The 23,233-nt window shown below is 37.5% G+C and overlaps 1 protein-coding gene across 1 annotated transcript in view; it reads right to left on the bottom strand.

The window, feature by feature from the left end:
* Window positions 1–22,369, bottom strand: part of ENTREP2 (endosomal transmembrane epsin interactor 2) — a 37,517-nt gene extending 15,148 nt beyond the window's left edge. Inside the window, exons 1-3 of the mRNA XM_057371859.1 lie at window positions 22,259–22,369; window positions 16,673–16,804; window positions 6,925–7,032 (exon numbers count right to left, since the gene is read on the bottom strand). Of these exons, the coding sequence (XP_057227842.1) occupies window positions 6,925–7,032; window positions 16,673–16,804; window positions 22,259–22,357 (339 nt within the window). The 5' untranslated portion in view covers window positions 22,358–22,369. The remainder of the gene's footprint in view (window positions 1–6,924; window positions 7,033–16,672; window positions 16,805–22,258) is intronic.
* Window positions 22,370–23,233: the final 864 nt, after the last annotated feature.

Genomic DNA, 23,233 nt, shown 5'->3' with positions numbered 1-23,233 from the left:
CTTTTAGCTCCATTCCTTCAGTTGTGGAGTTCCCTGGAGCTGGATCCACTCAGCCACACTGGGGTGATGCTCTCAGCAGGGTCAGAACAGGGCAGGTAAACACACGGCACTTTGACAGCAAGAGAACCATCAGCACACATTGTGTGGGACAGGACAGAAGGGACAGGTTTGACACAGGGCACATGGGGCTGTGGCTCCAGAAGGAGAAGGCCCARTATTTGGATGCAGCTCAGCTGAAGAGCAGAATTACCCACATCCCTTTCAAGAACCGGGAATACAAACCATGGCAACAAACCGTGACCAACACTTGACAACGAGCAGCAGAATGGAGATGAGAACGCACATGTTTGGGGGGTTTATAAACAACGGTTTACCTGTGTGATATCATCCTGCTGGAAGGCACAAAAAATTAAAGTGAAAAAGGCTGTAAGAGGGAAACTAGCAGGAAATGAAACAATAGCAAATATAAGGGATTACCACAAAGAACAGACATCCTTGAGAAAACAACTGRAAGCTACTAAGTGGGAATTAAGTCACATTTTATTCCACACTACGCTATCTACTGATCTCTGCTAGCTTGCAAAAGCTTATTATTTCTAAAGGAAAATGTATTTTAAAAATCTTCAGGASTTAATTTCAAGTAGTGAAGTCTGGCAGGGTTTCAGCAAAGGCTTAATACAAATTTCATAGGTTAAAAAAGACAGTAATAAAATGCAAACAGCTGAGAAATAGGTGAAGAAACACTGACACAGAAACACACATTTATGGTATTAGAAGATAGCTGTTATCAAATAATCAGCCTCAGGATGCTGGTGGCAARTAGGACAGGCAACAAGAACTGCCAGGCAAAAAATGGGGGTGGCCTTAGGTCACCAGGACAAACAAGATCAAGTCACACTCGATGTCATTTCAGAAACTACAGCTCACACTATGGAACAACTCACATGGGGGCCTCCCAGCCAGCCTTGGGATTAAACTAAAGAGCACTGCAGAAGCAACGGATAGAAAATGGTTGCAGACAAAGATAAACAGCATGTAGCATCACTGGTAAATTCTAAATACACAACTGCATTAAAAGCTTAGTGAAAGTTTATGGCTATCAATAGATACTTCAAACATATTTACTAGAAATAAAGAGAAACCCATGGCTCTGGAAATCCAAAAGGCTCAACTRTTTCTGTTGCAATCCTGGAGCTTCTGGATGCTGGAAGCTTTCARCAATCTGACTGGCAATGAAATACATATGTAGAATTYACAGTCTTCTTTTAGGAAAAAAAWAACTTCATGTTTGAAGCTTGGCATTCAAATTATTACACTCATACAGGTGTTTCCTCATCCCTGACCTTACTTTAATGTGTAAAACGTGTTTGATACCTAATGGGCATGGCACAGATCAGTGCATGTGCTAAAGGGATGTGCAACAACAGTGCATACAGAACTTGGTGTGCTGTCACTGGGAACATCTGACTTGGACAGAGTTGAACAGCCTGATTTAAACAGCCCTCACACCAAAGACTACTTGATTTTTTACTTTGTCTGCAGTTATGAGGGAAGAATAAAACACTGCTGTTTTGTACCCACTCCTTGGACCTGCATTCCATACAGAAGTTTGCCATGGCAGCAGCAGCAAGCTGTTGGGAAGCAGAGAAATAGAAGCACAAATGCTAGAAATACCCCACTTCCAGAAGGGGCAAAAGTTTTTGAMAATGCAGTTATGTGCAAGGGTCCATTGCCACCAATGGGGCTGGACAGCAGTGACCTCCTGTGCAGCTCACAGCCTGCAGCCAGACAGGTCAGCCATCCCTGCCCAGTGCAGAATAACACAGCTCCTCTCTCAGGGTTTAACTTTCCCAGCTGAAATAAACACCATCACACAGATATGCATAAGATGGTAAAACTCATTCTCTTTTTGTCAGACCAAAGTTCCAGCTCTTCACTGAAAGATCATCTGAAAGTTGGTCACTGAAGTCATCYGAGTGATTAGAGGGTATTTGTATTCTGAATATTTTCAGTAGCCTGAGGTAAAAGCTGATGGAAGAGAAACAGTTAAGCAACTGAAGAAACAGCAAATAAAACTTGTCAATATAATTCTCTGTTGAAAGAGTTCCTCATGTGATACCCTGTGGTACATCCTTCTGCCCAAAGAGTGTGAGACTGAAAACACTGCATCAGTGTTCCCAGATACTGATGGGACCTCCCCATAAACATCAGCAAACACATCCTCTGGTCTGTGCATCCTGCAGCTGCTCAGCACTGCTGACCCCATGAGCACACCATGCTGGGAGTCACTGCTCAGCAATTAGGGCTTATCTGAACCACAAGGGCCATTCATCAGTATGTGACTGCAGCTCTAAGGGAAACTTATCAGGAGTTTTTCCCATATCTGCATGTAATTACCTCTGCCTCCCATATCACATTTACTAAATGTACTGTAAAACGTCAAAATCTGTCCTTTGGAGACTCCAGGGCTCATTATTCTCATTATTCTCATTTCAGTCATTTATAAAAATCTGCTAATTTTTGAGAATGGGAAATAAAAATTTCTAATTGCATGCAATTAAATATTGGCATATTATCTTGAGTAAAAGGTCTGTGCAATACACTCCAGTCTATAATTCTGTCTTCAATTAACTGTCCCTCCTGGACAGGTTGCTGTTTTCCTTTTCTGAAACACTGGAATCAGCATCAGCTGAAGGGAAATGTAGACTTTAATTAACAGCAAGAACAGAAGGACCATGGTTGGCTCTTTTAATTTATCTCTGATCTTAAAGGGAAACTGTAAGACCGAAAGTATTTTGATAAGGAAAACAGATTATTCTGTTCAGTTGTTTCCAGTTGCTATTCCCACAACCATCACAAGCCATTAGCTCTGTAGCCTCATGGGCATTGCTCTGTGATACCTTTTTTGAAGTACTGACCATATTTTATTCTTAAATATTCTACCAATAAAATGTTTAATGATACATTTGCTAAAAATGACAAGATTTCCTGCACCAAAAGTTYGCATTTGTCATGGGTGGGAGGACAGTATTTAAGCAACCACATATATATTTGGAATCTTTCTTTAGATGTATTTCATTCCCAATGCATATTTCTAAAGGTCTGTCATGGGTTTTACAGTACCTGTAAGTGAACTTTGCACCCAAAAAAGTAATATTTATGCTTTGATGTAATTAGATTAAATAATAAATGATCTGTAATAACGTAAGATCAATTCTTAAGCTTCACCCTGCAGGGTTTATTTATTACTATTCCATTGGTATATGGGGGTTAAACAATGCCAGCAAGATATCACTGTCATACAGAGATACATTATGTGAGGTGTTTGAGCAGAAATATTAACTGCAGCCTATTAAGATAATGACACGCTGAATTATCATTATGGCTGATGAAAACAGTAATTAAACGTTACAGCTTGCATGTGTCATCATTACCTTATTTTCTTTACAAAATAACAGATGGTTTTAGGTATCACATAACATGAACAGCTACTAACAGTGATGGTGATAAAATCACAACACACTCAATGCTATCAGTGCCAGCACTTGTAAGATAAGTACTGTACAAGCACATTTGGAGTGGAAGGAGGAGTGGAATAGGTGAACTTCACACTTTAGCTTGGCCATAGTGGGTGTCATTTCTTGTATTTCTTAGTTTAATCCAGGCAGCTACCTTTTGAAGAAAACAGGGTGCCTTTATGCAGTAGCCATTCATCAGACAAGACACAAACTGAAACCACCTCAGGCAACAGATGAAATATCACAGAAGTGACAGTTTGGTTATTAAGGGAGGTTTCTTCACATTACAGAGCCTTGATCTGATCTGATTTGATTCACATTTACCTCCTAGAGGGGTGTGTGCATAGAAAGAACAATTCTGGGAAGCCCTGTAATGGAGTGCAGCCTTAACTCTCTAGTGAAACACAACAAATCTTTTCAATCTTTAACTATGGCATCGCTTCTTTTGCAGCTTTAGTACAATTGGTAGGGTTTCTTCCCCTGAGCAAATGCATATGCTTAACACAGTGAGAAAGGTTAACGTGAAATGAAAATTTTGGGGTACTTTCTGAAACAGTTAGCTCAAATAAGGAACAAACTAGGAAAAAAAAAGAATTATTTTTAAAAATTATATGTAATATAATATTTATAAGTACAAATCAATAAAAATACTTTTAAGTATTTGTTCAGTATTTTTTCCTAAAATATTTTTTAGGTAGGAGCATATTTAAATAAAAAAAATCTCTCTCCAAATTCGTTGGAAAATTCAAACTGTGCTTACTACTGGACAGCTTGTGTTTATGTTTTCAGGACATTTTTCCTAAAGATTGGGATGTCAGAAGACAGCAGTTTCCAGTAAAATACCGTCAGTTTGCCTGGATGAATCAGATACTCACTGTATGCACAAGTCATCAACAAAGCACAGAATCACAGAATCATTRCCACAGATTYTCTTAARTCTTTGTTACACCTGCTTTAYGTTGCTAAGCAATAAATTGGAATTCTTAAAAATTGCAAAAATTACRATTCTAACAGATAAATTTCTGAGATAAGAACACTAACACAGAACAGGAATCACTGAACTAATGCCCTAATGGTAATCTAATGATATCCARGGAGGGTGTTCCCTATTGCCTCTTCTTGCTACAGGAGAGCCTACATAGCTCTTGAATACTGTARAACAGAGTGAAACAAGTAGCAGAATAATTAAAACCTTATCAGCTCTGAGGAGTAGTAACTCCTACTGCTGCTGTCAAACTTCCAATATGGTACAATCCAGCTAAGAGAAGATACACACACCAGTGAAAAGGAAAAAGCACAAATCCAGCATTAACAAGCAAGAGAAAAGGAAGTTAATCAGATTTCTGGATGTAGTAGAGCAAAGGGGAACTGCAGATCATGGGACAATAGGCTGAAAGTAGTGAAAGAAAAAGAAATCCTCAGGTCAGAGTTCAGCTGGTCTAAGTCAGCGTAGCCCCAGGGAAGTTACGCTCACTTAGGCCCGGGAGGAATCTGGCTCAGCAACCTGAAAAAAGAAAGGGAAAAACTGATAAACAAGAAAAGACTGGGATTGAGCAGAAATATATTTATATTTTCCTTCTTCTGTGGAGAGGGAAGAAAATTCTTGTCGATGGAGCTGAAAGGGTGGGAGAACGGACAACTAAGCAGGAAGACAGAAAGCTGGAAACACAAAGCATAGGAAACAAAAAGAAATTAACAGAATGGCAACTTTGCCAAGTGGGAAAGAAAGAATCTTAAAGACATCAAGAATGAGGTGGCAGAGAGGAAAAATTATGTGCTTAATTATGTGCTTTGACTTCCTATTGAGGTTACTGCTTCTCGTATATGCCCATCAGAAGCACTTTAATATTGTTCTTGTTTGTTGTCTAAACATTTTTATTCCTCTTACACTGCTAAATACTGTTAACTATAGATTAGGATTCCTGGAATATATACAGTTCTGGATCACTGCTACCATTTTTCCACTAGACAGACAGATTTTTTGAGGTGTGGCAATCTCTTCATCTCCYCATCATCACTGCAAGGTAAAAAATTTCTTTAGTCAATGGGCATTCTTGTAGCAAATATGGAGGGGGAGAGTGTGTGAACAGAAAGAATACCCAGAATATGATAAAAGTCCTTTAGCATTTAAAATGTGTCATCAGCTGGAATTATTTCTGTTGTTTCACATCTATACTAAAGTTATTAATTAGGTACTGTTCACAAGCCTCTACAAGCCTGTACAATATGCATTCACAGAGCCCTATAGCAAAAATGCATTTATGTACTATTTGTAGTCATTACCTAAACATGTGAGTCTACCTTACTGTATCCATTACTATATGAAGCAAACACCAGATACCAGACTGAAGATATTCTTTAACTGAGTTTGAAACCCAGTGACTGGAATACTTGTCTAGAAAGGACAGCCTTATTGCTATAATTCATGCACTTCAATCAATATCCATGGCACCCAGGGTATTTCTAGTTTGTTTGGTTTTTGTTTTAAACAACCACATGCCTGCATGGCAGGTTATACATTTGTGTTGTTTAAATGGTTTGCAGCTAACTTGCTTGGCCAGTCTTCCACCTATGTAGATTTTTCAATACAAGATGTACAAATGACTGGTACTAATTTATTTGTTTGCCCTCCCTTATGAAACAGGGAACATTTAGATTTATCAACCATAGAGCAAAGTTGCAAGCAGTACAGCTGGCCTGCCAAATACAAAKTTTTTTTAAATTTTGCTCCTTTTTTTGTGTCAACATTACATGGAAACCTTGTGAATCACAATGCTCATTTGGAATAGGAAAGCTGTCTTTGTCCAACCAAAATAAGACAGCATCCTGTGATGCAGCTGACTGTGCAGAAGACTAATGATCCTTTTCCCTCTTGTTTTGAACACAACTGCTACTCTGAAGCTGAACATGTTTTCCTTATGAAAACACAGTTATTGGCATGGGGCTRTGAAAAGTTACAGTTTTGAGTTTATACTTCTYATAATCCATAGTTCTCATACCAAAATAGTAATGAAAAATGGGCTCTCAAGGCTAAGTAATTCCTCTGGAGAGTGTGGAAACTGGAGATAATATACAAGTGATGACAGCAAATGTAATGTGCACATGTAACTGAACCTCGTTAACAAAAATAACACACTCCCAATTGCAAAATCCTGATTATAACACTCTAATACAACACATGAACATTTAAAACACTGCAGCTCCTCATACTGCATACATCCACATGCTACATTCACATAGATGTATGCAGATAAACAAATGTATTTGTACACACAGATTCTAACACTAACAAAGACACACAAATTGGCTGAAGTTTATAGGCAAGGAGCAAGGCAAATGRATACCCACAGGGGAGGACACTGTGTTATGCTGGACACAGCCTGTGTTGTCATTGCACTGTACTCACCATTTGCAGAAGATCAGAAGAAACCATCTGCATGCAACACATTGCTGTTGCCAGAGCACAGACAATGGTGGAGATGATATTGAGAGCGCACACACTGAACAACAGGTCCTGCAAAGAGACATCATCACAAGATCATCTCTTATCTCAGGGACACAAAGGACAGGAAATGCTTGAGGAAATTGATAACAAACACTGTCAACTGCCACCAATTAATAAGGTCTCAAATAACTGGGTAGAACTCATTTAGCTTGTAATATCTTTCGTGTAGCAAGCCACAAAAGCAGCAATTACAGAAACAAACATCTCCCCTTCCCCATTTCTCACAACACATTTGCTATTAGATATTTYCTCAGAAATACTGACAGAAATACTGATATGCAAATTTTCCAGTTCCCCAAAAAGACAAACAACTCTTTCACAGTGGACTCCAAGTTACAGCTATTGCAAGAAAGGTACCATGAAAGACACATCTGATTAAAAACAATGACAAGCACAAATATGATTGCTTTCAGGAGCTGAWATCTACAACTTCGGGTTGTATGTTAAAAAAATTGAATGGAAATTCTAGTATGAAATAGAGACTTACCCTGTGTCAGAAACTCTATGCATCTGAAATACTTTTATACATAGAGAAAAGCAGTGATTACACACCCAGGCATTTCACCTTCTACTGATGAACTGAATTCATATGGTTATACTGTTGGCTTGGATTTTTTTAAAGAAAAAGAAGTTTAAAACATAGAACACAAAATACTGATTTAACAAGTAGAAAAAAAGAAAAGCAACACTTGAATTAAAATAGAAACATTTTTATAGCAGTAGTGTCATTAAAAATAAAGCATCCATCTCTTCCAGTCACTGGATTTGTATTTACTTTCCCCACAGCCAGTGAAAAGAAACACTGATTTAATGTGCAGGTGACATTTCCAAACCACTACAATCCTTGTACAGCAACTGCATGGTTCTTGTGGCAGCTCCRTGGCTCAGTATTCTGAACAGACAGTAAAAGTATTTGAGAAAAAGCAGCAGAGAACAGATGAAAAACTAAATCAAAATTGCTACAACACCATGAGGAAAAAACACTCATTGTGTAAAGAACATTCCATAGGATCTCAATTTAAAAGAGTATTTCATTCACTGCCAGTGCATAACGTCCAWGCTGTAAATCGCTTTGTTTTTCCCCACAATGCCGAAAAAAAATGATAGAAAGGTGCAGATTTACTCCTCCACAGTAATTGCATGCTCCTCAAGTGACCTTCATCTGAAGATGGAAATGCCAGCCATGGGAACCAGGCAGACAATAAATGGGCCAACAASTTGTAGTCATTTAGCAAGTTACACTGAGCCAGATTTGCTCTTGCTGATCTGGTCAGTAGTTTTCTGCMTTCTTGGCCAGCCCCTCAGCCAGGGGAATCATGAATCATCAGCATCAACAGCAAAATACTGRAAGGGCCAAGCTCTAACTCACAGAAGGTGATACAGAGGACTCACCCAAAGAAAAAGTCACACAGACCCACTTAGAGCATGCAAATGGAGGTAACCAGGCAAACTGAACCCTGGGGAGTCAATTAGTTAACAGTGGCAATAAGAGAGATTGAGATACTGCATGTTCTGTTCTCCACATGCAAACATAGGTAAAGAACACCAAGGCACAGACAAGATCTAGGGTAGAAACAGGACAATTTCCTAGCAGCAAGAAGATTCATTCATTGCTTTAAATACATTTAAATACAAAAGAGTTAGCTAATCTGAGTGCATACTTACTAGCATTTACGTTAAGTAATAAAATCAAAGTTCTAAATTAGGATGCACAGTGTCTCCAAGAACCTCATACAACTTTACACACCTCAGGACAGACTTAACTGTGCCTCTAAGTCTCATGACAGATGTTCCTTKGATCTGTTCCTAAAGATGCCAGAGTTTCATTCCACTATTCCAATGTTTATTTTTACCATCGTGTCCTGGTTATGTCCATCCCACAGATGACACCCATGGCTTCTTTTCTGCCACAGCTTTCGAGAACAGGCTGTTACACAGCAGACTTTTATACTTTTGAACTCTATTATCACACTGGAAGCCTTTTCCACCTTTACTGCATGACATATTAACCCCATTTTCTCCAATCCTCAACTGAAATCAACTTGCTAGGCCTCTAATCATTTTCATTAATTTAATTTGTTTCACCTTACCTTCATCCACATTTTTCCTTTAAATGCAGAACAACTGAAGGCTGTGCAAACACTGACTATATGTGAGGGTTATTTCCAGTGCCTCGTGGGCCACATTCCTCCTCACCCATGCTGAGACTTTCCCTTGGCACAGAGGCACAGCCACACTCCGTTTGTTATTCAGCATTASRGTTTTGATGTGGGACCRGGATTACTGTCCACAGGAACAGCASCCTCTTTCCACACACTCCTGTCCAGGCTGAGCTCACAACAATTACTGCTCCTGCTATGATCTTTTTGAAGGTGAGGGTACARCAAGGAAATTTCAAGTGCAGTGATGCAGAGTCTTTATGTATTTTGTAAAGATCAGTGAAGAACAGACATCTATCAGCTAGAAAATGTGAAAAGGCAGCAAAGCTAAGCACAGAGATGGAAAATATTATAAGTTAAAATTTTATAAGTTATTTGTTAAAATTTTAACAAGACAGTAATAACTGAGCAATGATGTGCAGTGCTCACCATCACGAGTTATTTCTTAAAGCAATATTGTTTTTTTATTTGTTTTGGCTTTTTTATCCTAAGGTCTGTTTCAACTCAAACAGGAATCAACCCACAACCCACCCTTCTCCTCTGCTCTCCATCCTCCCCCCAAATTTTAATCAGCCTCAGGCAATTTACCATTTTAAGGAAATTCACTCCCTGTGCCCTGTAGGRAAAATAATTAGCTAATTCAGCGAATTATTTATTCAGCCACAGATAAAAAGTGAGCAGGAACTAAAATCCTCCGTGGCCAAACATGCTACCAGAAGGACAGGGGAGGTGCTTACAGACTGCAGCTGGACCAAACAAAATGACAATTAAGACGCCCTTTAGGAAATGTCTATGAAAATGCAGTAACCACAGTAGGGCCATTTGTAACTCTCCACAGCCCCCAGCCACAGACAGCTACATTTATAGGTGTCTAAAGGAGCAGGAAATCTATATTAAATAAAAACCAAGGAGCTTTAGTGACAGACTTTTAGTCGATGTCTACCAGAACGCTAATCAGAAAACACAACACGTGAATCTCTAAYGGTGTGAAATACAATTCTCTGCTCCCCAGAAATGGCTGAATCAATTTTCTCTTAGGCAGCATCTTTGTCTTTTTAAGACAAAAATCTGATTTTTCAGCATGTTTATATGATATGATCGGCATAATCATATGCTCTGATAGGTATAATGTACTAGGTAGAATTATTCTSCTACAGGTTAATATACAATTTTCTTGCTACACCTTAGCTCACTAACTGCAAAGGACACAAATCCCCTTCAGAGCAGACTCAGCTGTCAGAATTGCCTGGAACCATGCCTAGATCAATCCAGATACACACCCACAGGAGTCAGACAGCACTGTGAGCTGTTCCTCTGTGGCCATTTATTTTCCCAAGTAGGTCCCTCAGTAAATCTCCATAGGTGAATTAAAATGCAGTACTGATAGTGAAAAAAAGCAAGATTTCATAGTTGCAGTATTCAATTTCTATTACAATTACCAGATTAATTGCACCAGTACCTGCAGAACTGTTTAGGGTGCTTTCCCTCTATAGTAACAGATACCTGTGACTYGCACTGTGGTCCCAAAGGATACCTGTGCATTTTCAAACCTTMTTCACACTATAATAATTTTCCATATGTCTAACTTCAGGACAGAATATCTATTTTTTTCTTCTTCCTAATTCAAGCTGTTTTAACTATTCTTTTGACACTGTTTTTGTGCTGCTGYACCTCAGAGTTCTTCCTTTACCAGCAAAATTAAAACAATACATACATACATCAAAGTGCATGTTCTCTAAATATGTAGTTGAAAAGCCCACAGAATACATTAAAATAGGAGTCATATTACAAAGCCTGAGTATTTTTTAAAATCTGAATGTTTAATTGCAATATTTTGTATTATATATTTGTATTTTTGAATACCTTGTATTTTTGAATACCTTGTATTCAAAAAAAAGGAATTTTAGGATACAATTAATTGAGAACATCATATAAAAAACTCACACTGCAATATAATTAAAAAGCAATTTGTCCGAAAATCTGATTTACTTTGTTTTCCATCAAACTGCTGGGTGATAAAGCAGTCAGATGGTATCAAACTGGAATAAGTAAAAAATTGGTGAYTGTCACTTCAATAACTCAACTGTAGAAACAATCATTAAACAAAGCAATTTAGAACAGCTGTTAGCACATGCAATTACCTGACAGAAGCAAAGAGATGAGATAGAATCTAAAATGAAAAATGACAATGGCACGAATCCCATCAGCCCGTGATGGGAGCACTGGCAGAGCTGGGTCCATTTTAACTAAAGAACACTCACTGTATGGGTGCTCACCCTCCTGAAATTTAGTCCTTCAAAACCTAATTTGCACCTCCTATCACAGCATATATAAAGCAAAACTGGAATAGTGTCATTTTAGTGTCAYTTCACTCTAACCTGGGCCATACCCAGACAGTTCCTTAAGTTCAGAAACCAAACCTACAACTGAATTTGTCTCTGATATCTGTTGCCTTTCAAAACCATCAAAAACAGGAATGTCTGGACAGCTTCACAACTCAACTCAAATACAGACTTTGGTAAATATTTAGTCACTCTCGTGCTTCTTCTATCACAGCAATGAACTGCACTGTCAATTAAGTTACATGCACAAGCATCAAACCAGAGAATCTGACATTCAATACAGACCATATCACACAGATGAAGCACTGTTAACACAAAATATTCACTCTGTCAAGTACTATACTGAAAATTAATCAGCTGTGCTGCTCACACAGAATTGRGAAACTGCATTTAAACCTATTTTGCTCTAGAAGGCAATCCACTTCACTTTATGAGTTCCAGTCTGCTCAACAGAATTGAACTGGCAAGTCTCTTTACAACACACTCACATTTTGCTGGCTCAATAGATTAATTTCCTGTGGAAATAAAAGGTTTGTAGTCTTTGAGGTTCTTAAGTTCTTGGCACTTTTGACACTTTAGTCAATATACGATAAAAGAAGCAAAATCAGCTTGCTGATGTGTAAAAAGAACATTCTGTAAGCAGCAGCCCTGAACACACRGATCTAAACATCCCCTCCAATCAATGGCTAAAACAGCTCCATGGCTGCAATGCTGTGGAGATAATTCCTTTTCTCCTTGATTGACTTCAATTATGGTGCTTCATTTCTTATACTACTATATCCTTAAGAGACATCATGAGCAGTGAAGCTTTTTCACCCATGAAATTAGTGTCAATGTACCACTTTTATTCAAGAATTCAAGGACAACAATCCTTTTAACTTCAGYTGTTCTCCCTGGATACATCTGAAAAACACAGGGAAAAAATATCTGCTCTAATACAAGGAAGACTCAAGAATTAATTCTGAACCAAAAGAGTCTCAAATGCACATTGAATTGTAAATGGAGACATGGCCAACACTTCACTAAATAGACTTAAGGTTTGAAAGTACAATACAATTCACTATTTGACGTGCATCTGAAATATTAACAATATTTTTAAGAAGCAGTGGACGGCTGCTACTTAAAAACAAACTCAACAATGTCTTCTCTGCTTGTGTGCAGGTTTGCATAGCTTTGAGCTCAGGAGTGTGCATTAAATTCGATCCTGGGSATATGATAGCTAGAGACTCCTGAAAGACTCAGGTTTCATAAAATAACTGGACAAGGATGGAATAAACAGGTTCCAGTCATTCAAAGAGGCACCTTTTCAGCCATGAGAGAAGKTCACAAGCATATCCACTCATTGCCCAAGGACAAAAAAGCTCATGAGGAAGGAAAAGTGACTCAACTCTTCAGAGTAYGAAGCCCACCCTGAACCACTCTAATTCTGATGGACTCTGGTGTGGTAATGCACTCTGCATGTAGGGAATATTTTCAGCTGCCTGTGAAGGAATGTGAAACAAGTACAGCATTTAAAAATCTGATATGAAATTACTTACTCTGTGCTGAGTTTTATCCAATGCTAAGTAGCTTATGAAGTCTTTCAGGTAYATAATTCAGCTAAACTAATAATATTGCATTTGGTTTTAAAGCAAATCTGAGGAAAGGCTGTTCCCCTAATTCTAAAGAACGTGCTAGGAGCCATCTCCTCTGTTTTGCATGTGGAAGCATGGTCTTCTGAGTGAAAAAAAAATTAAACATATGAGTAGACGTGGTCATCAGGAAACTCTAACARTAAATTTGGATTGAAAGGAGGAAAGATTCACATAAAAGACTGCAAGAGCCCTGAGCTACCTAAATCTCTAATAGAGATSCCTAACTTACAATTAATGAATGGAATCAGAAACCTGAAAAAGCCATTTAATATGTATATATTATGCTTGAATTTTAGCAGCTCCAAACCAAATATTTATGCTGAAGGCAGAAGAGGGAATCGGCTTCTCGCCTTGCCTGGTAGTCATAAAACCATTCTACAGAGGCACCTTAAGTAGGAAGCAATTATTTAAATAACAAATGTATAAATTCACATACACGTCTGCAGGTATTCTGCACTGTGTAAGCTGTTAAAAAGAATTAAAAATACTCAACTGGCTCATTTTTAAACCRAAGCAGCATAACATTCTACTCTTATATGCAAGTATAAGTATCAGACAAGTATCAGACAGCAATAATGCATTATAAAATAATTCAAACTTTAAAATACATAACTTCATCCTCTCAAAATGTTCYATGTACATTTTTAGTAAGTTTAGAATACCCTAAGTTTAGAAAAAAAAGAAATCATTTTTACAGATGAAAGATATCAGTAATTAACTTTAATTAACATTACAAGAAAAACTCAGTTCCTTAAAATTCSTTCCACAAACCAACACACTTACTGTGGAAAACCAGATTAAGTTGATGTTACTKAAACTGCATCCTAAGTCCATCCCATCTGTGGCCATGATCTCATTTTTGGACACCTGATTCTTAATAAACCTTTTAAACTATTTTAATTAATTTTGTAAATAGGTAGGATTTGCTTGTGCCTTCATTTGRTTTTAATTAAGTCAAGTAACTTCCTAACATAGGACAGACCTATTGMAGAAGTGTGGTTATTGTAAAAATAAAATCAGGATACTGAGACACTGACATCCTTTAGGAGCACAGATTATTGACCCTGAATATCCAGAGGAAAGCAAGGAACYTTATTTTCAGGAGCAGTTTAGGAGCTACTAATGCAAGAAACTGTAAAAAACACATCTTCTAGTGAAAAACAAAACCAGGAAGTCTCTCCATATTAAAACAGGGCAGATGGATCAGATTTGGGTGCCTGCATATCTTAATGGCAGTTCATCACACCATGCCACTGTGCTGTTTTTACTGAGGTGTGCAGACAAAGCCACAAGTATTTCTTATAAATAAAACTCTAACCYCACCAATGCACCATCCTTGAACGGGCTGAGTCCCCATTAAAAGTGAAATAAAAGCAAAGCATTTTTGTCCGTTTTACTGTAACATATAATTTTGTGCTGAAATCCCACTGTTCAACTAATCTCAGAAATCAGCACTTAAAGAYCAGCCAGCATTTGCAACCACTGCTCAGATCTATAGATGTGTGTGTGTGTGACCACATATACTGCAGTGGCAATTTACGTGTCCCCATAAAAACATTTGAGTAGTTTATTCAGGGCTTGAAATGAAGAAAGAAGGAGAACTGATTCACAAAAAAAAAAAAAAAAAAGCACAAAGAGATGGTTCATAGCAGAAACAACAACAACAAACTTAGAGATTTTTCAAAGCAATTATAAAACCCCCACTCAATATCACACAAAGCACAGTTAGCGTTCACAAGACCAGTAGCCCCTCTGGTTTTCCTTGCCCTGTTTGACTGGCATTTTCTCTTTCTCTGGCTCCTCAAAAAATGAACACAATTGAGCTTTTGGGACTAAAMTATCGGTGTTTTTTTAAATTGCATTGTTAATTGCTAATTGTAATTAAAGAGGGTGAGCCTTATCACTGTCAGCTGTTACCTAATGAGCTGTGGCTTTTTTTCTTATGGGCTTAGTAAAATGCTGTTCTTAAATTTACAGCCAGGAATCAGAGCTAAGCCAAATAGAAAGCAAATGTAGAACTAAAATGGAAAAAGATGTAAAAATATTCCTGAAAAAGTTATTTTTCTAATTACCCTGTCTTAAATGAAAAGTTCGGAACATGATTAAAACTGCACTCAGATTATACTCCTGGGAACTGCTGTTTTTAAATCCATTCTCCTGTAGCATAACTGGATATGTCAATTCCCTTTATAAATGACTGAGTTATATCTTAAAAGAAATTGTATTTGTGTCTGGATTGTGATTGCTGTATTGGTTAGACACCTTATCTTGATTTTCAGCATATGTCACTTCTACTCACTTCATATGCTGACAGTGTCCTCCAAAGACAAACAGTTGTTTTCTCTCTCATTAAAGTTTACCTTACTGACATATTTACAGGAAGCAAACATATGCTCCCTCAATCTTTATTTTTATGGAATTAGCAAGTCAGCTTTTCCCGAATGACAAGTTCATGTTTCTGCATCTGTCACACTTTGAGCAATGTCCTTCTCACAAGTTACCTTGTAATACATTTCCCTGCAGTTTGCTGTTTTGACCAGCAATGTCAAATTATGTTTCTTTTCCACTTACTAAACTCCTGCTACCTAGTAAGTTTTTGCTCTGTTACATTTATCATCCTCATTAAACCCTGAGGCAGATTTGTTACTTAATTTTGGGGCCATAAAGTTTTAACTTTTACATGATCCTTATTACTTGGTGGTACCTTTTTTGCTTTTTCTTAACAAAGCTGAAGAACATTTAGGTATTTAYTACATACCTTGTACAGAATTTCTACCCATTCTGAATTTTAAAATAAAACTTTTATAGCTTTTTCAAGACCCACCCTATAATCTATCTCCTTAAGATCTTTCTCACAATGAATTACTACACTTCATTTTCTTTTAATTTTATTAAAACACATACTTTGAAATTGAGAGTCATAGATGAAGAGTTAGTTCTGTTGATGATTAAATGAAACCTAGAATGAAACAGTAGCTGCCTCCCAGGCCAGGGCTCTTTTTTCTGAGCAATTTTCAAAATAACATAGCTTCATGTCTTCCCATTTGGGGACAATGAAGTTAAGAAATGATGTCAGCAACTACACTGAGCTCTAACTCATACAATATTTTTAGTATTTGCTCTCAACTTTTTGTCTGGGTATTGTAACACAAAATGCCACAAGATTCGAACTCCTTACAGTGTTGCAGAGCAATTTATAAGCATGTTTCCAGCATTATCCAGAAAGAACACTTACCCTTCCCTCCCAAAGTGATGTCCAGCTGCCTTCATGTTAGAAATACTTCATCATTCTGCAACACTTTTTTGTTTCTTTGCAGTTTACCATAACATCAATAAACAACACCACCTCAGAACAGCAAAGTGAGAGTTACCTGTTCTTGCACCTCCCAACACAAGTCATACCAGTTTCAATTTCTGTTTCTTGAATAACCTCTGACAAAATAGTTACCATACCCATGCTGATACTGTCTTGCTAAGTTAAAACAGCAATAAACCCAATTCTCTCCCCACGCACCTTTAGGGTCAGCCTCACTGCATTGCATTCCTGCAGAGGGTTCAGTTTCAGTGTTTCTCCCAAGTTACTGCAGCCTGATGTTTGATGCTGCATTTCACAGCAAACACAGACACCATCACTGTCGAATTTAATCTGTGGAGAAAAGGAAAGGTCAGAAAAAGTATAAATCAACAGAAGCACACTTCCCAAAAAAATAATATTTACAGTTACAGGAGTGACTGCTAAAATGCAAAATTAAACTCTCTGTGCAGAACCCTTGGAGCAGAATGTTTTCCATTGGTTAATATAAGCTATAAAAACAGGTAAAATACAGAAGGAGGATTCATTATCAGAGTGCTATGTTTTATATCACTTTTTTGAAAAAAAAGTGCTTTCCCTGGGCATGTGAAACCAGAGTAACTCAACTAAATAAATATAAAATCATACCCAATGYGGGAAAACAAAAAATAATAGAAAAAGGCCAGAAAATATGTGAAGGAATCATGATCACAATTCAGTCCTTTATAAAGTAAAAATGGAAGCACAGTGGCTGAGTGGTGAGGTTTGAATCACCATGTTACTTACCCTTATGCATTAAAAAAACCCTGAAATTTCCAGACATCAATCCACAAAAAAATTCCTAATGCAAATATGCATTTGCTATTTTTAATTCAAATTCTCCCTAGGACATTGCCAATTTCCTGAACAAAATCAGGTAACAGCATTCCTYGTAGAATTATATTGCACAGCCTTATGCATAGAATCATTTCAACAGAATATCTGCTTACTGACTAGACTTCAAAGAACATTTAAACTGTTCATATGATCTCAAAAGTTCTATGTTTAAATATATGTATTTTTTAGTGCTGCCCCAATAATCCTATGTAGCAGTCTCTCCTTACATGCTGGTGACCAGGAGAACAGATGGAAGGGCAAAAATGAGAGTCAATTAAAAGAACATAATAAAGTTCTCCAGATGAGGCACAGATGACTGAATGCTTGCTTACCGTGATGAAAGCGTGCTCAGGGCAGGAGCCATCTCAGGGGATTTAATCTCCAGAGACTCCAGATTGCCCTCTAGCCAGCACAATTTGTAAAAGGCTTTGGAAAAAAGTGGGTATGTAAATTACACCATTTCCCATATTCTCAAAGGCAACACTGGAAATAATTGTCTATGGCAACTCACAGAGCCTGGTCATACCCTATGCTACAGACACGGCAAAGAAATAAAGAAAAAAAATAGTTTGCTTACCTCTATGATAGTTGTGGGTTTTATTTCTCATTAGCATACAATTTAACTCACAWAGCAGCTTTAACAATTTCAGAGTGGTTCTTTTCCAATTCCTGTAATGTTTTAATACTTTCCTTTAAATAGTGGAAGATCCAAGCAAAAGCCAACTAAATGGTTTCTGATCAGATGAGCTCAGCTCCTCAAGCCCATGTACAATCAAAGCACTGGYTGTCTCTGGGGAAGTGTTGCTCCAGAAGCTCTCCAGAAAGAGTTCAGCAATGGAGAAATGCTGAACTCACACTTTGAGTGCAGAGCTGTGCCAAGGCCAGGGGCCAGAAGGCTACAGCAGGCAAATCAATACACACTTCAGCTGCTGAAAAGTTTTTATAATGAGGAGAATGGATTTCAGACAAAGCTTTCTACTGCAATATCATCTATTCTGAATCTTCCTGCCCCCATTCAGTGAAAGACAGGCATTGACTCATGGTCTGTATCTGGCATTTCCATTATGAAATACTGACCCCAGGGCTACTTTTATCACGTATAATGAACAGGTGTCACAAAAATAAGGCTGAAAAGATTTGGTCAAGGTTCCCCATTTATCACAGATTCTTCATTCATGCTGAAATTTGTTCCATAACTTTGTACTGCCCAGTAGCTCTTCTTTTAATTTAATTATTTAAAATGAGTGAAAAGCTAATTGTTTACATAGAAGTTCTTGCAAAACACAGGGACACCTTAAAACTCAGAGCATATTTAAAACCACCTAAGATTCACTACCAGATTGAAAGCATATAATTTTTGGAGATTTATTACTGATTTGCCTTACCATGCACTCTTTCCTTCAATGTCTGTGAAATTACCTCTTTGCTAAGTTGWGTTTTTGTAATGGGGAGCAGGACAAAAGGCTGAAGGTGTCATTGCATTCATGTTCTCAACCATACAGCAGCTGAAAGCCCCCTGCTCCAGAACGCCCTTCCCTGCCCTGCTGCTGTCTCACCCTTGTGCAGRCACGAGAAGAGTTCATACAGCTGTTCTGCAACCTAAACAGTGCCAAAATTAACTTCTTTTCTTTTGGGGAGGAAGGAGGAGAAGTGGTTTATTTTTAGGTCAGATCACAGCTCAAACACCATTCTTTATGTGGCTTCATACACACAGACAGCAGCACTGACAAAAAGCTGTCATGGTACAGGAGGAGCTGGGATTGCTCCTTCCAGCAGCTGGGCTGGTGTTTGCCAACCTCACACACAATCACATTGCAGTGCCTCCAAAAGGGTCTGCGTTTAAATCTCTTTTTGGCTGTCAGAGCTCAAGAATAAAACATCATTCACTTCATCCCYACCATCTCATGTATATTTGTGTTCCACTTTGTGATTCTTACTCATGCTAGTCAGTAATCACAGCACAGTTTGCATACTTTCATATTTCTGACAGTTGCACGGTATACCTTCATCCAAACCATACTGAAGATTTTAAACTTCAGCCACAGCTGCCTATATGCATAAATTCCCTTGTAAGTTCATTTTATTTTGTCAAAAAGCAGCACTGTTACTTCAAATGTTACCTTTTTCATCTGTATTAACTCATCAAATTCTGTCAGYGCTGCTGAAAAGCTGCTTGTTTGCTTGTTTGGCTGCTGAGCCCACACATTCTCTCCAAAAAAGGTAAGTTAGGAATCAGTTAACACCGTTACTTTGCATTCTACCATCTCCGTATTACAAATGTAAGTCTTCTAGTAAAAGTATTAATAGATTTTACTTCTTCTAAATTAACCTACAGGATTTGTTATAGGGAACATCAAATAGGCAAGGAAAGATTTCAAAATGAAGTATGAAATTTCCAAAGTTGATGACAAGGCAGTGAGGAACAAGGAAGCCCTACTGGTGCACTTAYGGGAAGGAACTTCAGTCAATTCTAGTACTTTACACAAAGGGAAAGATGGGAGGATCCAGTAAGGATAAAGTTGCATTGTAGGGAAATACCAAGATTAAAAACTGACAGATGAATAAGAACAAAACCAAGAATATTCTTTTTCCTGGAATTTTAAAAATTGTTTTTCARTATGCACAGACCTGAGTGCAGCTCCAGTGCGAAATGGAATACAAATAAACCTCAGTTCTGGACCTGGGCTCTGCCATTCAGTTCTTTGGGAACCTGCACTTGCTCCRCTTTTCCTTGCTGTCTATTCCAGCTAAAGATAATTCAGGGCAAAGAAGAGTCTTCCTTTATGTGTTACTATAAGCATTGGCTAATTTCAGCTGTACATCCAAAAAAAAAAAAAAAGAAAAAAGTAATCTTTCAACAGAGAGGTTGACACTATCACTACTTTTTAATCATCTGTAAATTTGATTAAAACTACAGCATTTATTTTTAAATTAATAAGTGACTTACAAGATAGGTAGGCTCCATAAAGGCAAATATAGACAAAGAAATAAAATGTATTCTATACATAAGAGAATATAAATTAAAATATATTAATTGCTCTACCCATATATGTTAATCACAATTTTTAGAGATCCATTATTTGAAAAAGAAATTCCTRTACAGAAATGTTTCTCCTACGCACATTAATGAACAGCCTGAGTGTGTAACTGCTCTGTACACATCCTACTCTCATTGACTTAAAGCAGCTTCTTGAGATTTTGGCTACAGGATCTGCAGCTAATCATGGAAAAAAATTCTAATTAATTTTTCATAACAAGGCATTAAATCTACTGCCCTTTTTCCCCCTCAGTGTTGCATGTTGCTAAGCTGCACAAATACCAACTTCACAAATTACACATTCAAATGCTAACATATGGCAAGCACATTTCTCATATTCACACAAAAATACATATTATGGAAACTACAATAAATCCCCAGTGTTTAAAGCAAAATAAGACCACTGTGTCTCATTCTTTTTCTTCAAATAACCATTCTACATATGAAACACTGCTGAATTTAAACTCCATAATACAGTGGATACTGTTATAATTTTTATAACCATCCAYTCAGCATGAATGAGTTTGACAGAAATATCACAACTCAGAATTTATTTTGAATTTGACTTTTTTACTATTCTGTTCTCGGAGATTTACTGGTTCAGTTATATRGGATATTAACTGCATTTCAAACCACATGTCTGCAAAGGCTGGATTTTGACTCCTAGAGCTGCATCCCCATGGAGTACATTTGCATCCTAGGAGGCAAGTGCAGGGTTTAGATGTGACAATGCACACCAGTCACACAGTGCAGGATTGCATACATCTACATCTAAGGAATCAAAATTAACTRTACACTTTGAACAAGCTGTTAAGGAACTGAGATTTTTCCTTTTCAAGTGAAAAATGGTAATAATTAAATATGCTCAGCATAATACATCACCACCTTCTGAGTCAAGTTCTTCTGTGCTTAATCATAAAGCAGTGCTGTTCAYACAGTGCATCCCTCCCAGAGGGTGGTCTATGAGAACAGAGCTCCAGAATTCCAGAATTCCATATACATGAGCACCGCAACATGGCAATGCAATATGTTCATGTGCACGTCCCCAACCTGACTAAAATGGGATTTTGAGCAAGGAAAACCTAAAAAGCAAGGTCTGTGTAGAAGAAAGTGTTGGTTTTGGGGTTTGTTTTGAAACCATTACGATACGATAAACAGCCACAATAAAATTAAATTGCTCTTCAGAGTACACACTGAAAAGCTGCTTAGTATTTTATCATGCTCTGAAAATTGAAACTGCCATTTGAACACTTGTTACTTAAAAGCAAATATTTCAGCACGAATTTACTTTTGTAGACATCTTTGCAAGTTGAAGTCAGAAAATATGCTAGAATTCAATGTGTATGTATGTTTTTCCYGAGATAAAAACATGAAGGCTTTAGGTAAACTGTACCTACTAATAATTTAGAGCATGCCACATCATGATAATTTGTATTATTCTGTGTTTTATTTAACGCAACCTTCATTTACTTTGGAAATTCAAAAGAAAAACCACTCAGGCTGGAAATAAAACAGTAGCATACACGTACCAAAACATGGAGAATCCACTGCCTGTACAAGGAACTCTTGGAATCCTGATCCTGCTGCTATCAAGTGGGAACTACCACACTGCTCTGATGTGGCCTGCATTCCACCTATTCTGCTGAAGCATTATTTTTACCACGACATTAAGAGGCAAGTCCTTATGATATTAAAAGTTACTTTCTGAGGTGGCAAAACACAAAATTCATTAGCACTTAAACTTTTCCCAAAGAAGTTTACTCAGGTTGTAACACCTGTAGATTGCTCTACTAAATACACACTGTTTTGGCAATTAAAGAATATGTGTATAAAACCCTTACAAATGAAAACTAGAACCCTTGCCYTTGGTAAGAGACTTGTTTTCCATCACTCACCAACTGACATCCTTCCAGGGACCTCACCAGCTGAGCGTTCTGACAGGAGAGAATGGACCCGGCCAAGTTGAGCATCACACACACTGCAGAGAGCAGCATGAAAAAGGTTATCTGAAAAAAAAACCACAAGCAGCCTATTATTACTTACTTCAAGAGGTAAACAAAGAAAAATACAATTTAGATGTTCAAGAAMTTCCAGCCTGTCACACAATTACATGCATGGCAACATTTTATGTATTTTAGAGAGACTAGGGTACTTAATCTGACAACATCCTCGGTCCTGCACTATAAGARAAAGCTAAATCAAAACCAGACATGACTATTATGTGTTTTCCTCCAGCCRTTTCAAGATAATCCATTTATCTCCYACTTTTATCACACACTCTGAAAATTTAATGGGTTTTATTACCGAGCATTACTAAAAAGTAAGATTTGAAAAGTGTTTTATTATAAACAGATGTAGTCTTGAAACAAGTTAAATCCTTTTGATGGGGATACAGGTATCTTAAACATGAAAAGTATTTGTGAATAACACGTATAATGAGTTCCTACCAGTTGGGGGAAAARGGTGAATAAAATTCTGGATATATATAACTACATGGTTTTTAAACAACAATTACARTTTAGGCAGCATCCTCCATATCAACTACTCATCGTGTTAATTACTCCATTTTTCTCATCTMAAAATGTGTCACAACAATCATTAACTTGATTTCATCAGCTTAATTATAATTTTATTGCTTTAAACATAAAAACCTGGTCCAGTCTGGGCAGACAGAAATCTCAATATGTAGGGAATGGCATAAGCAGTAAGGGGCCAAGAACAAACATGTGCCCGATGTRTGGCCCCCTTAAATATTCAGTGTTGACATTGCCATAACTCAACAGGAGTATGAGTGTATGACATGAAATTATTAAGAAATTCTGTTGCGTCTCTTTTCCACATGCATGCTCACAGTTTACAGCCCTTCACTG

Source organism: Malurus melanocephalus, unplaced genomic scaffold (genome assembly GCF_030028575.1).
Source record: "Malurus melanocephalus ecotype Western Australia unplaced genomic scaffold, MMel_1.1 scaffold_160, whole genome shotgun sequence".
Classification (NCBI taxonomy): Eukaryota; Metazoa; Chordata; class Aves; order Passeriformes; family Maluridae; genus Malurus; species Malurus melanocephalus.
This window is presented reverse-complemented; position numbering and strand designations above follow the sequence as displayed.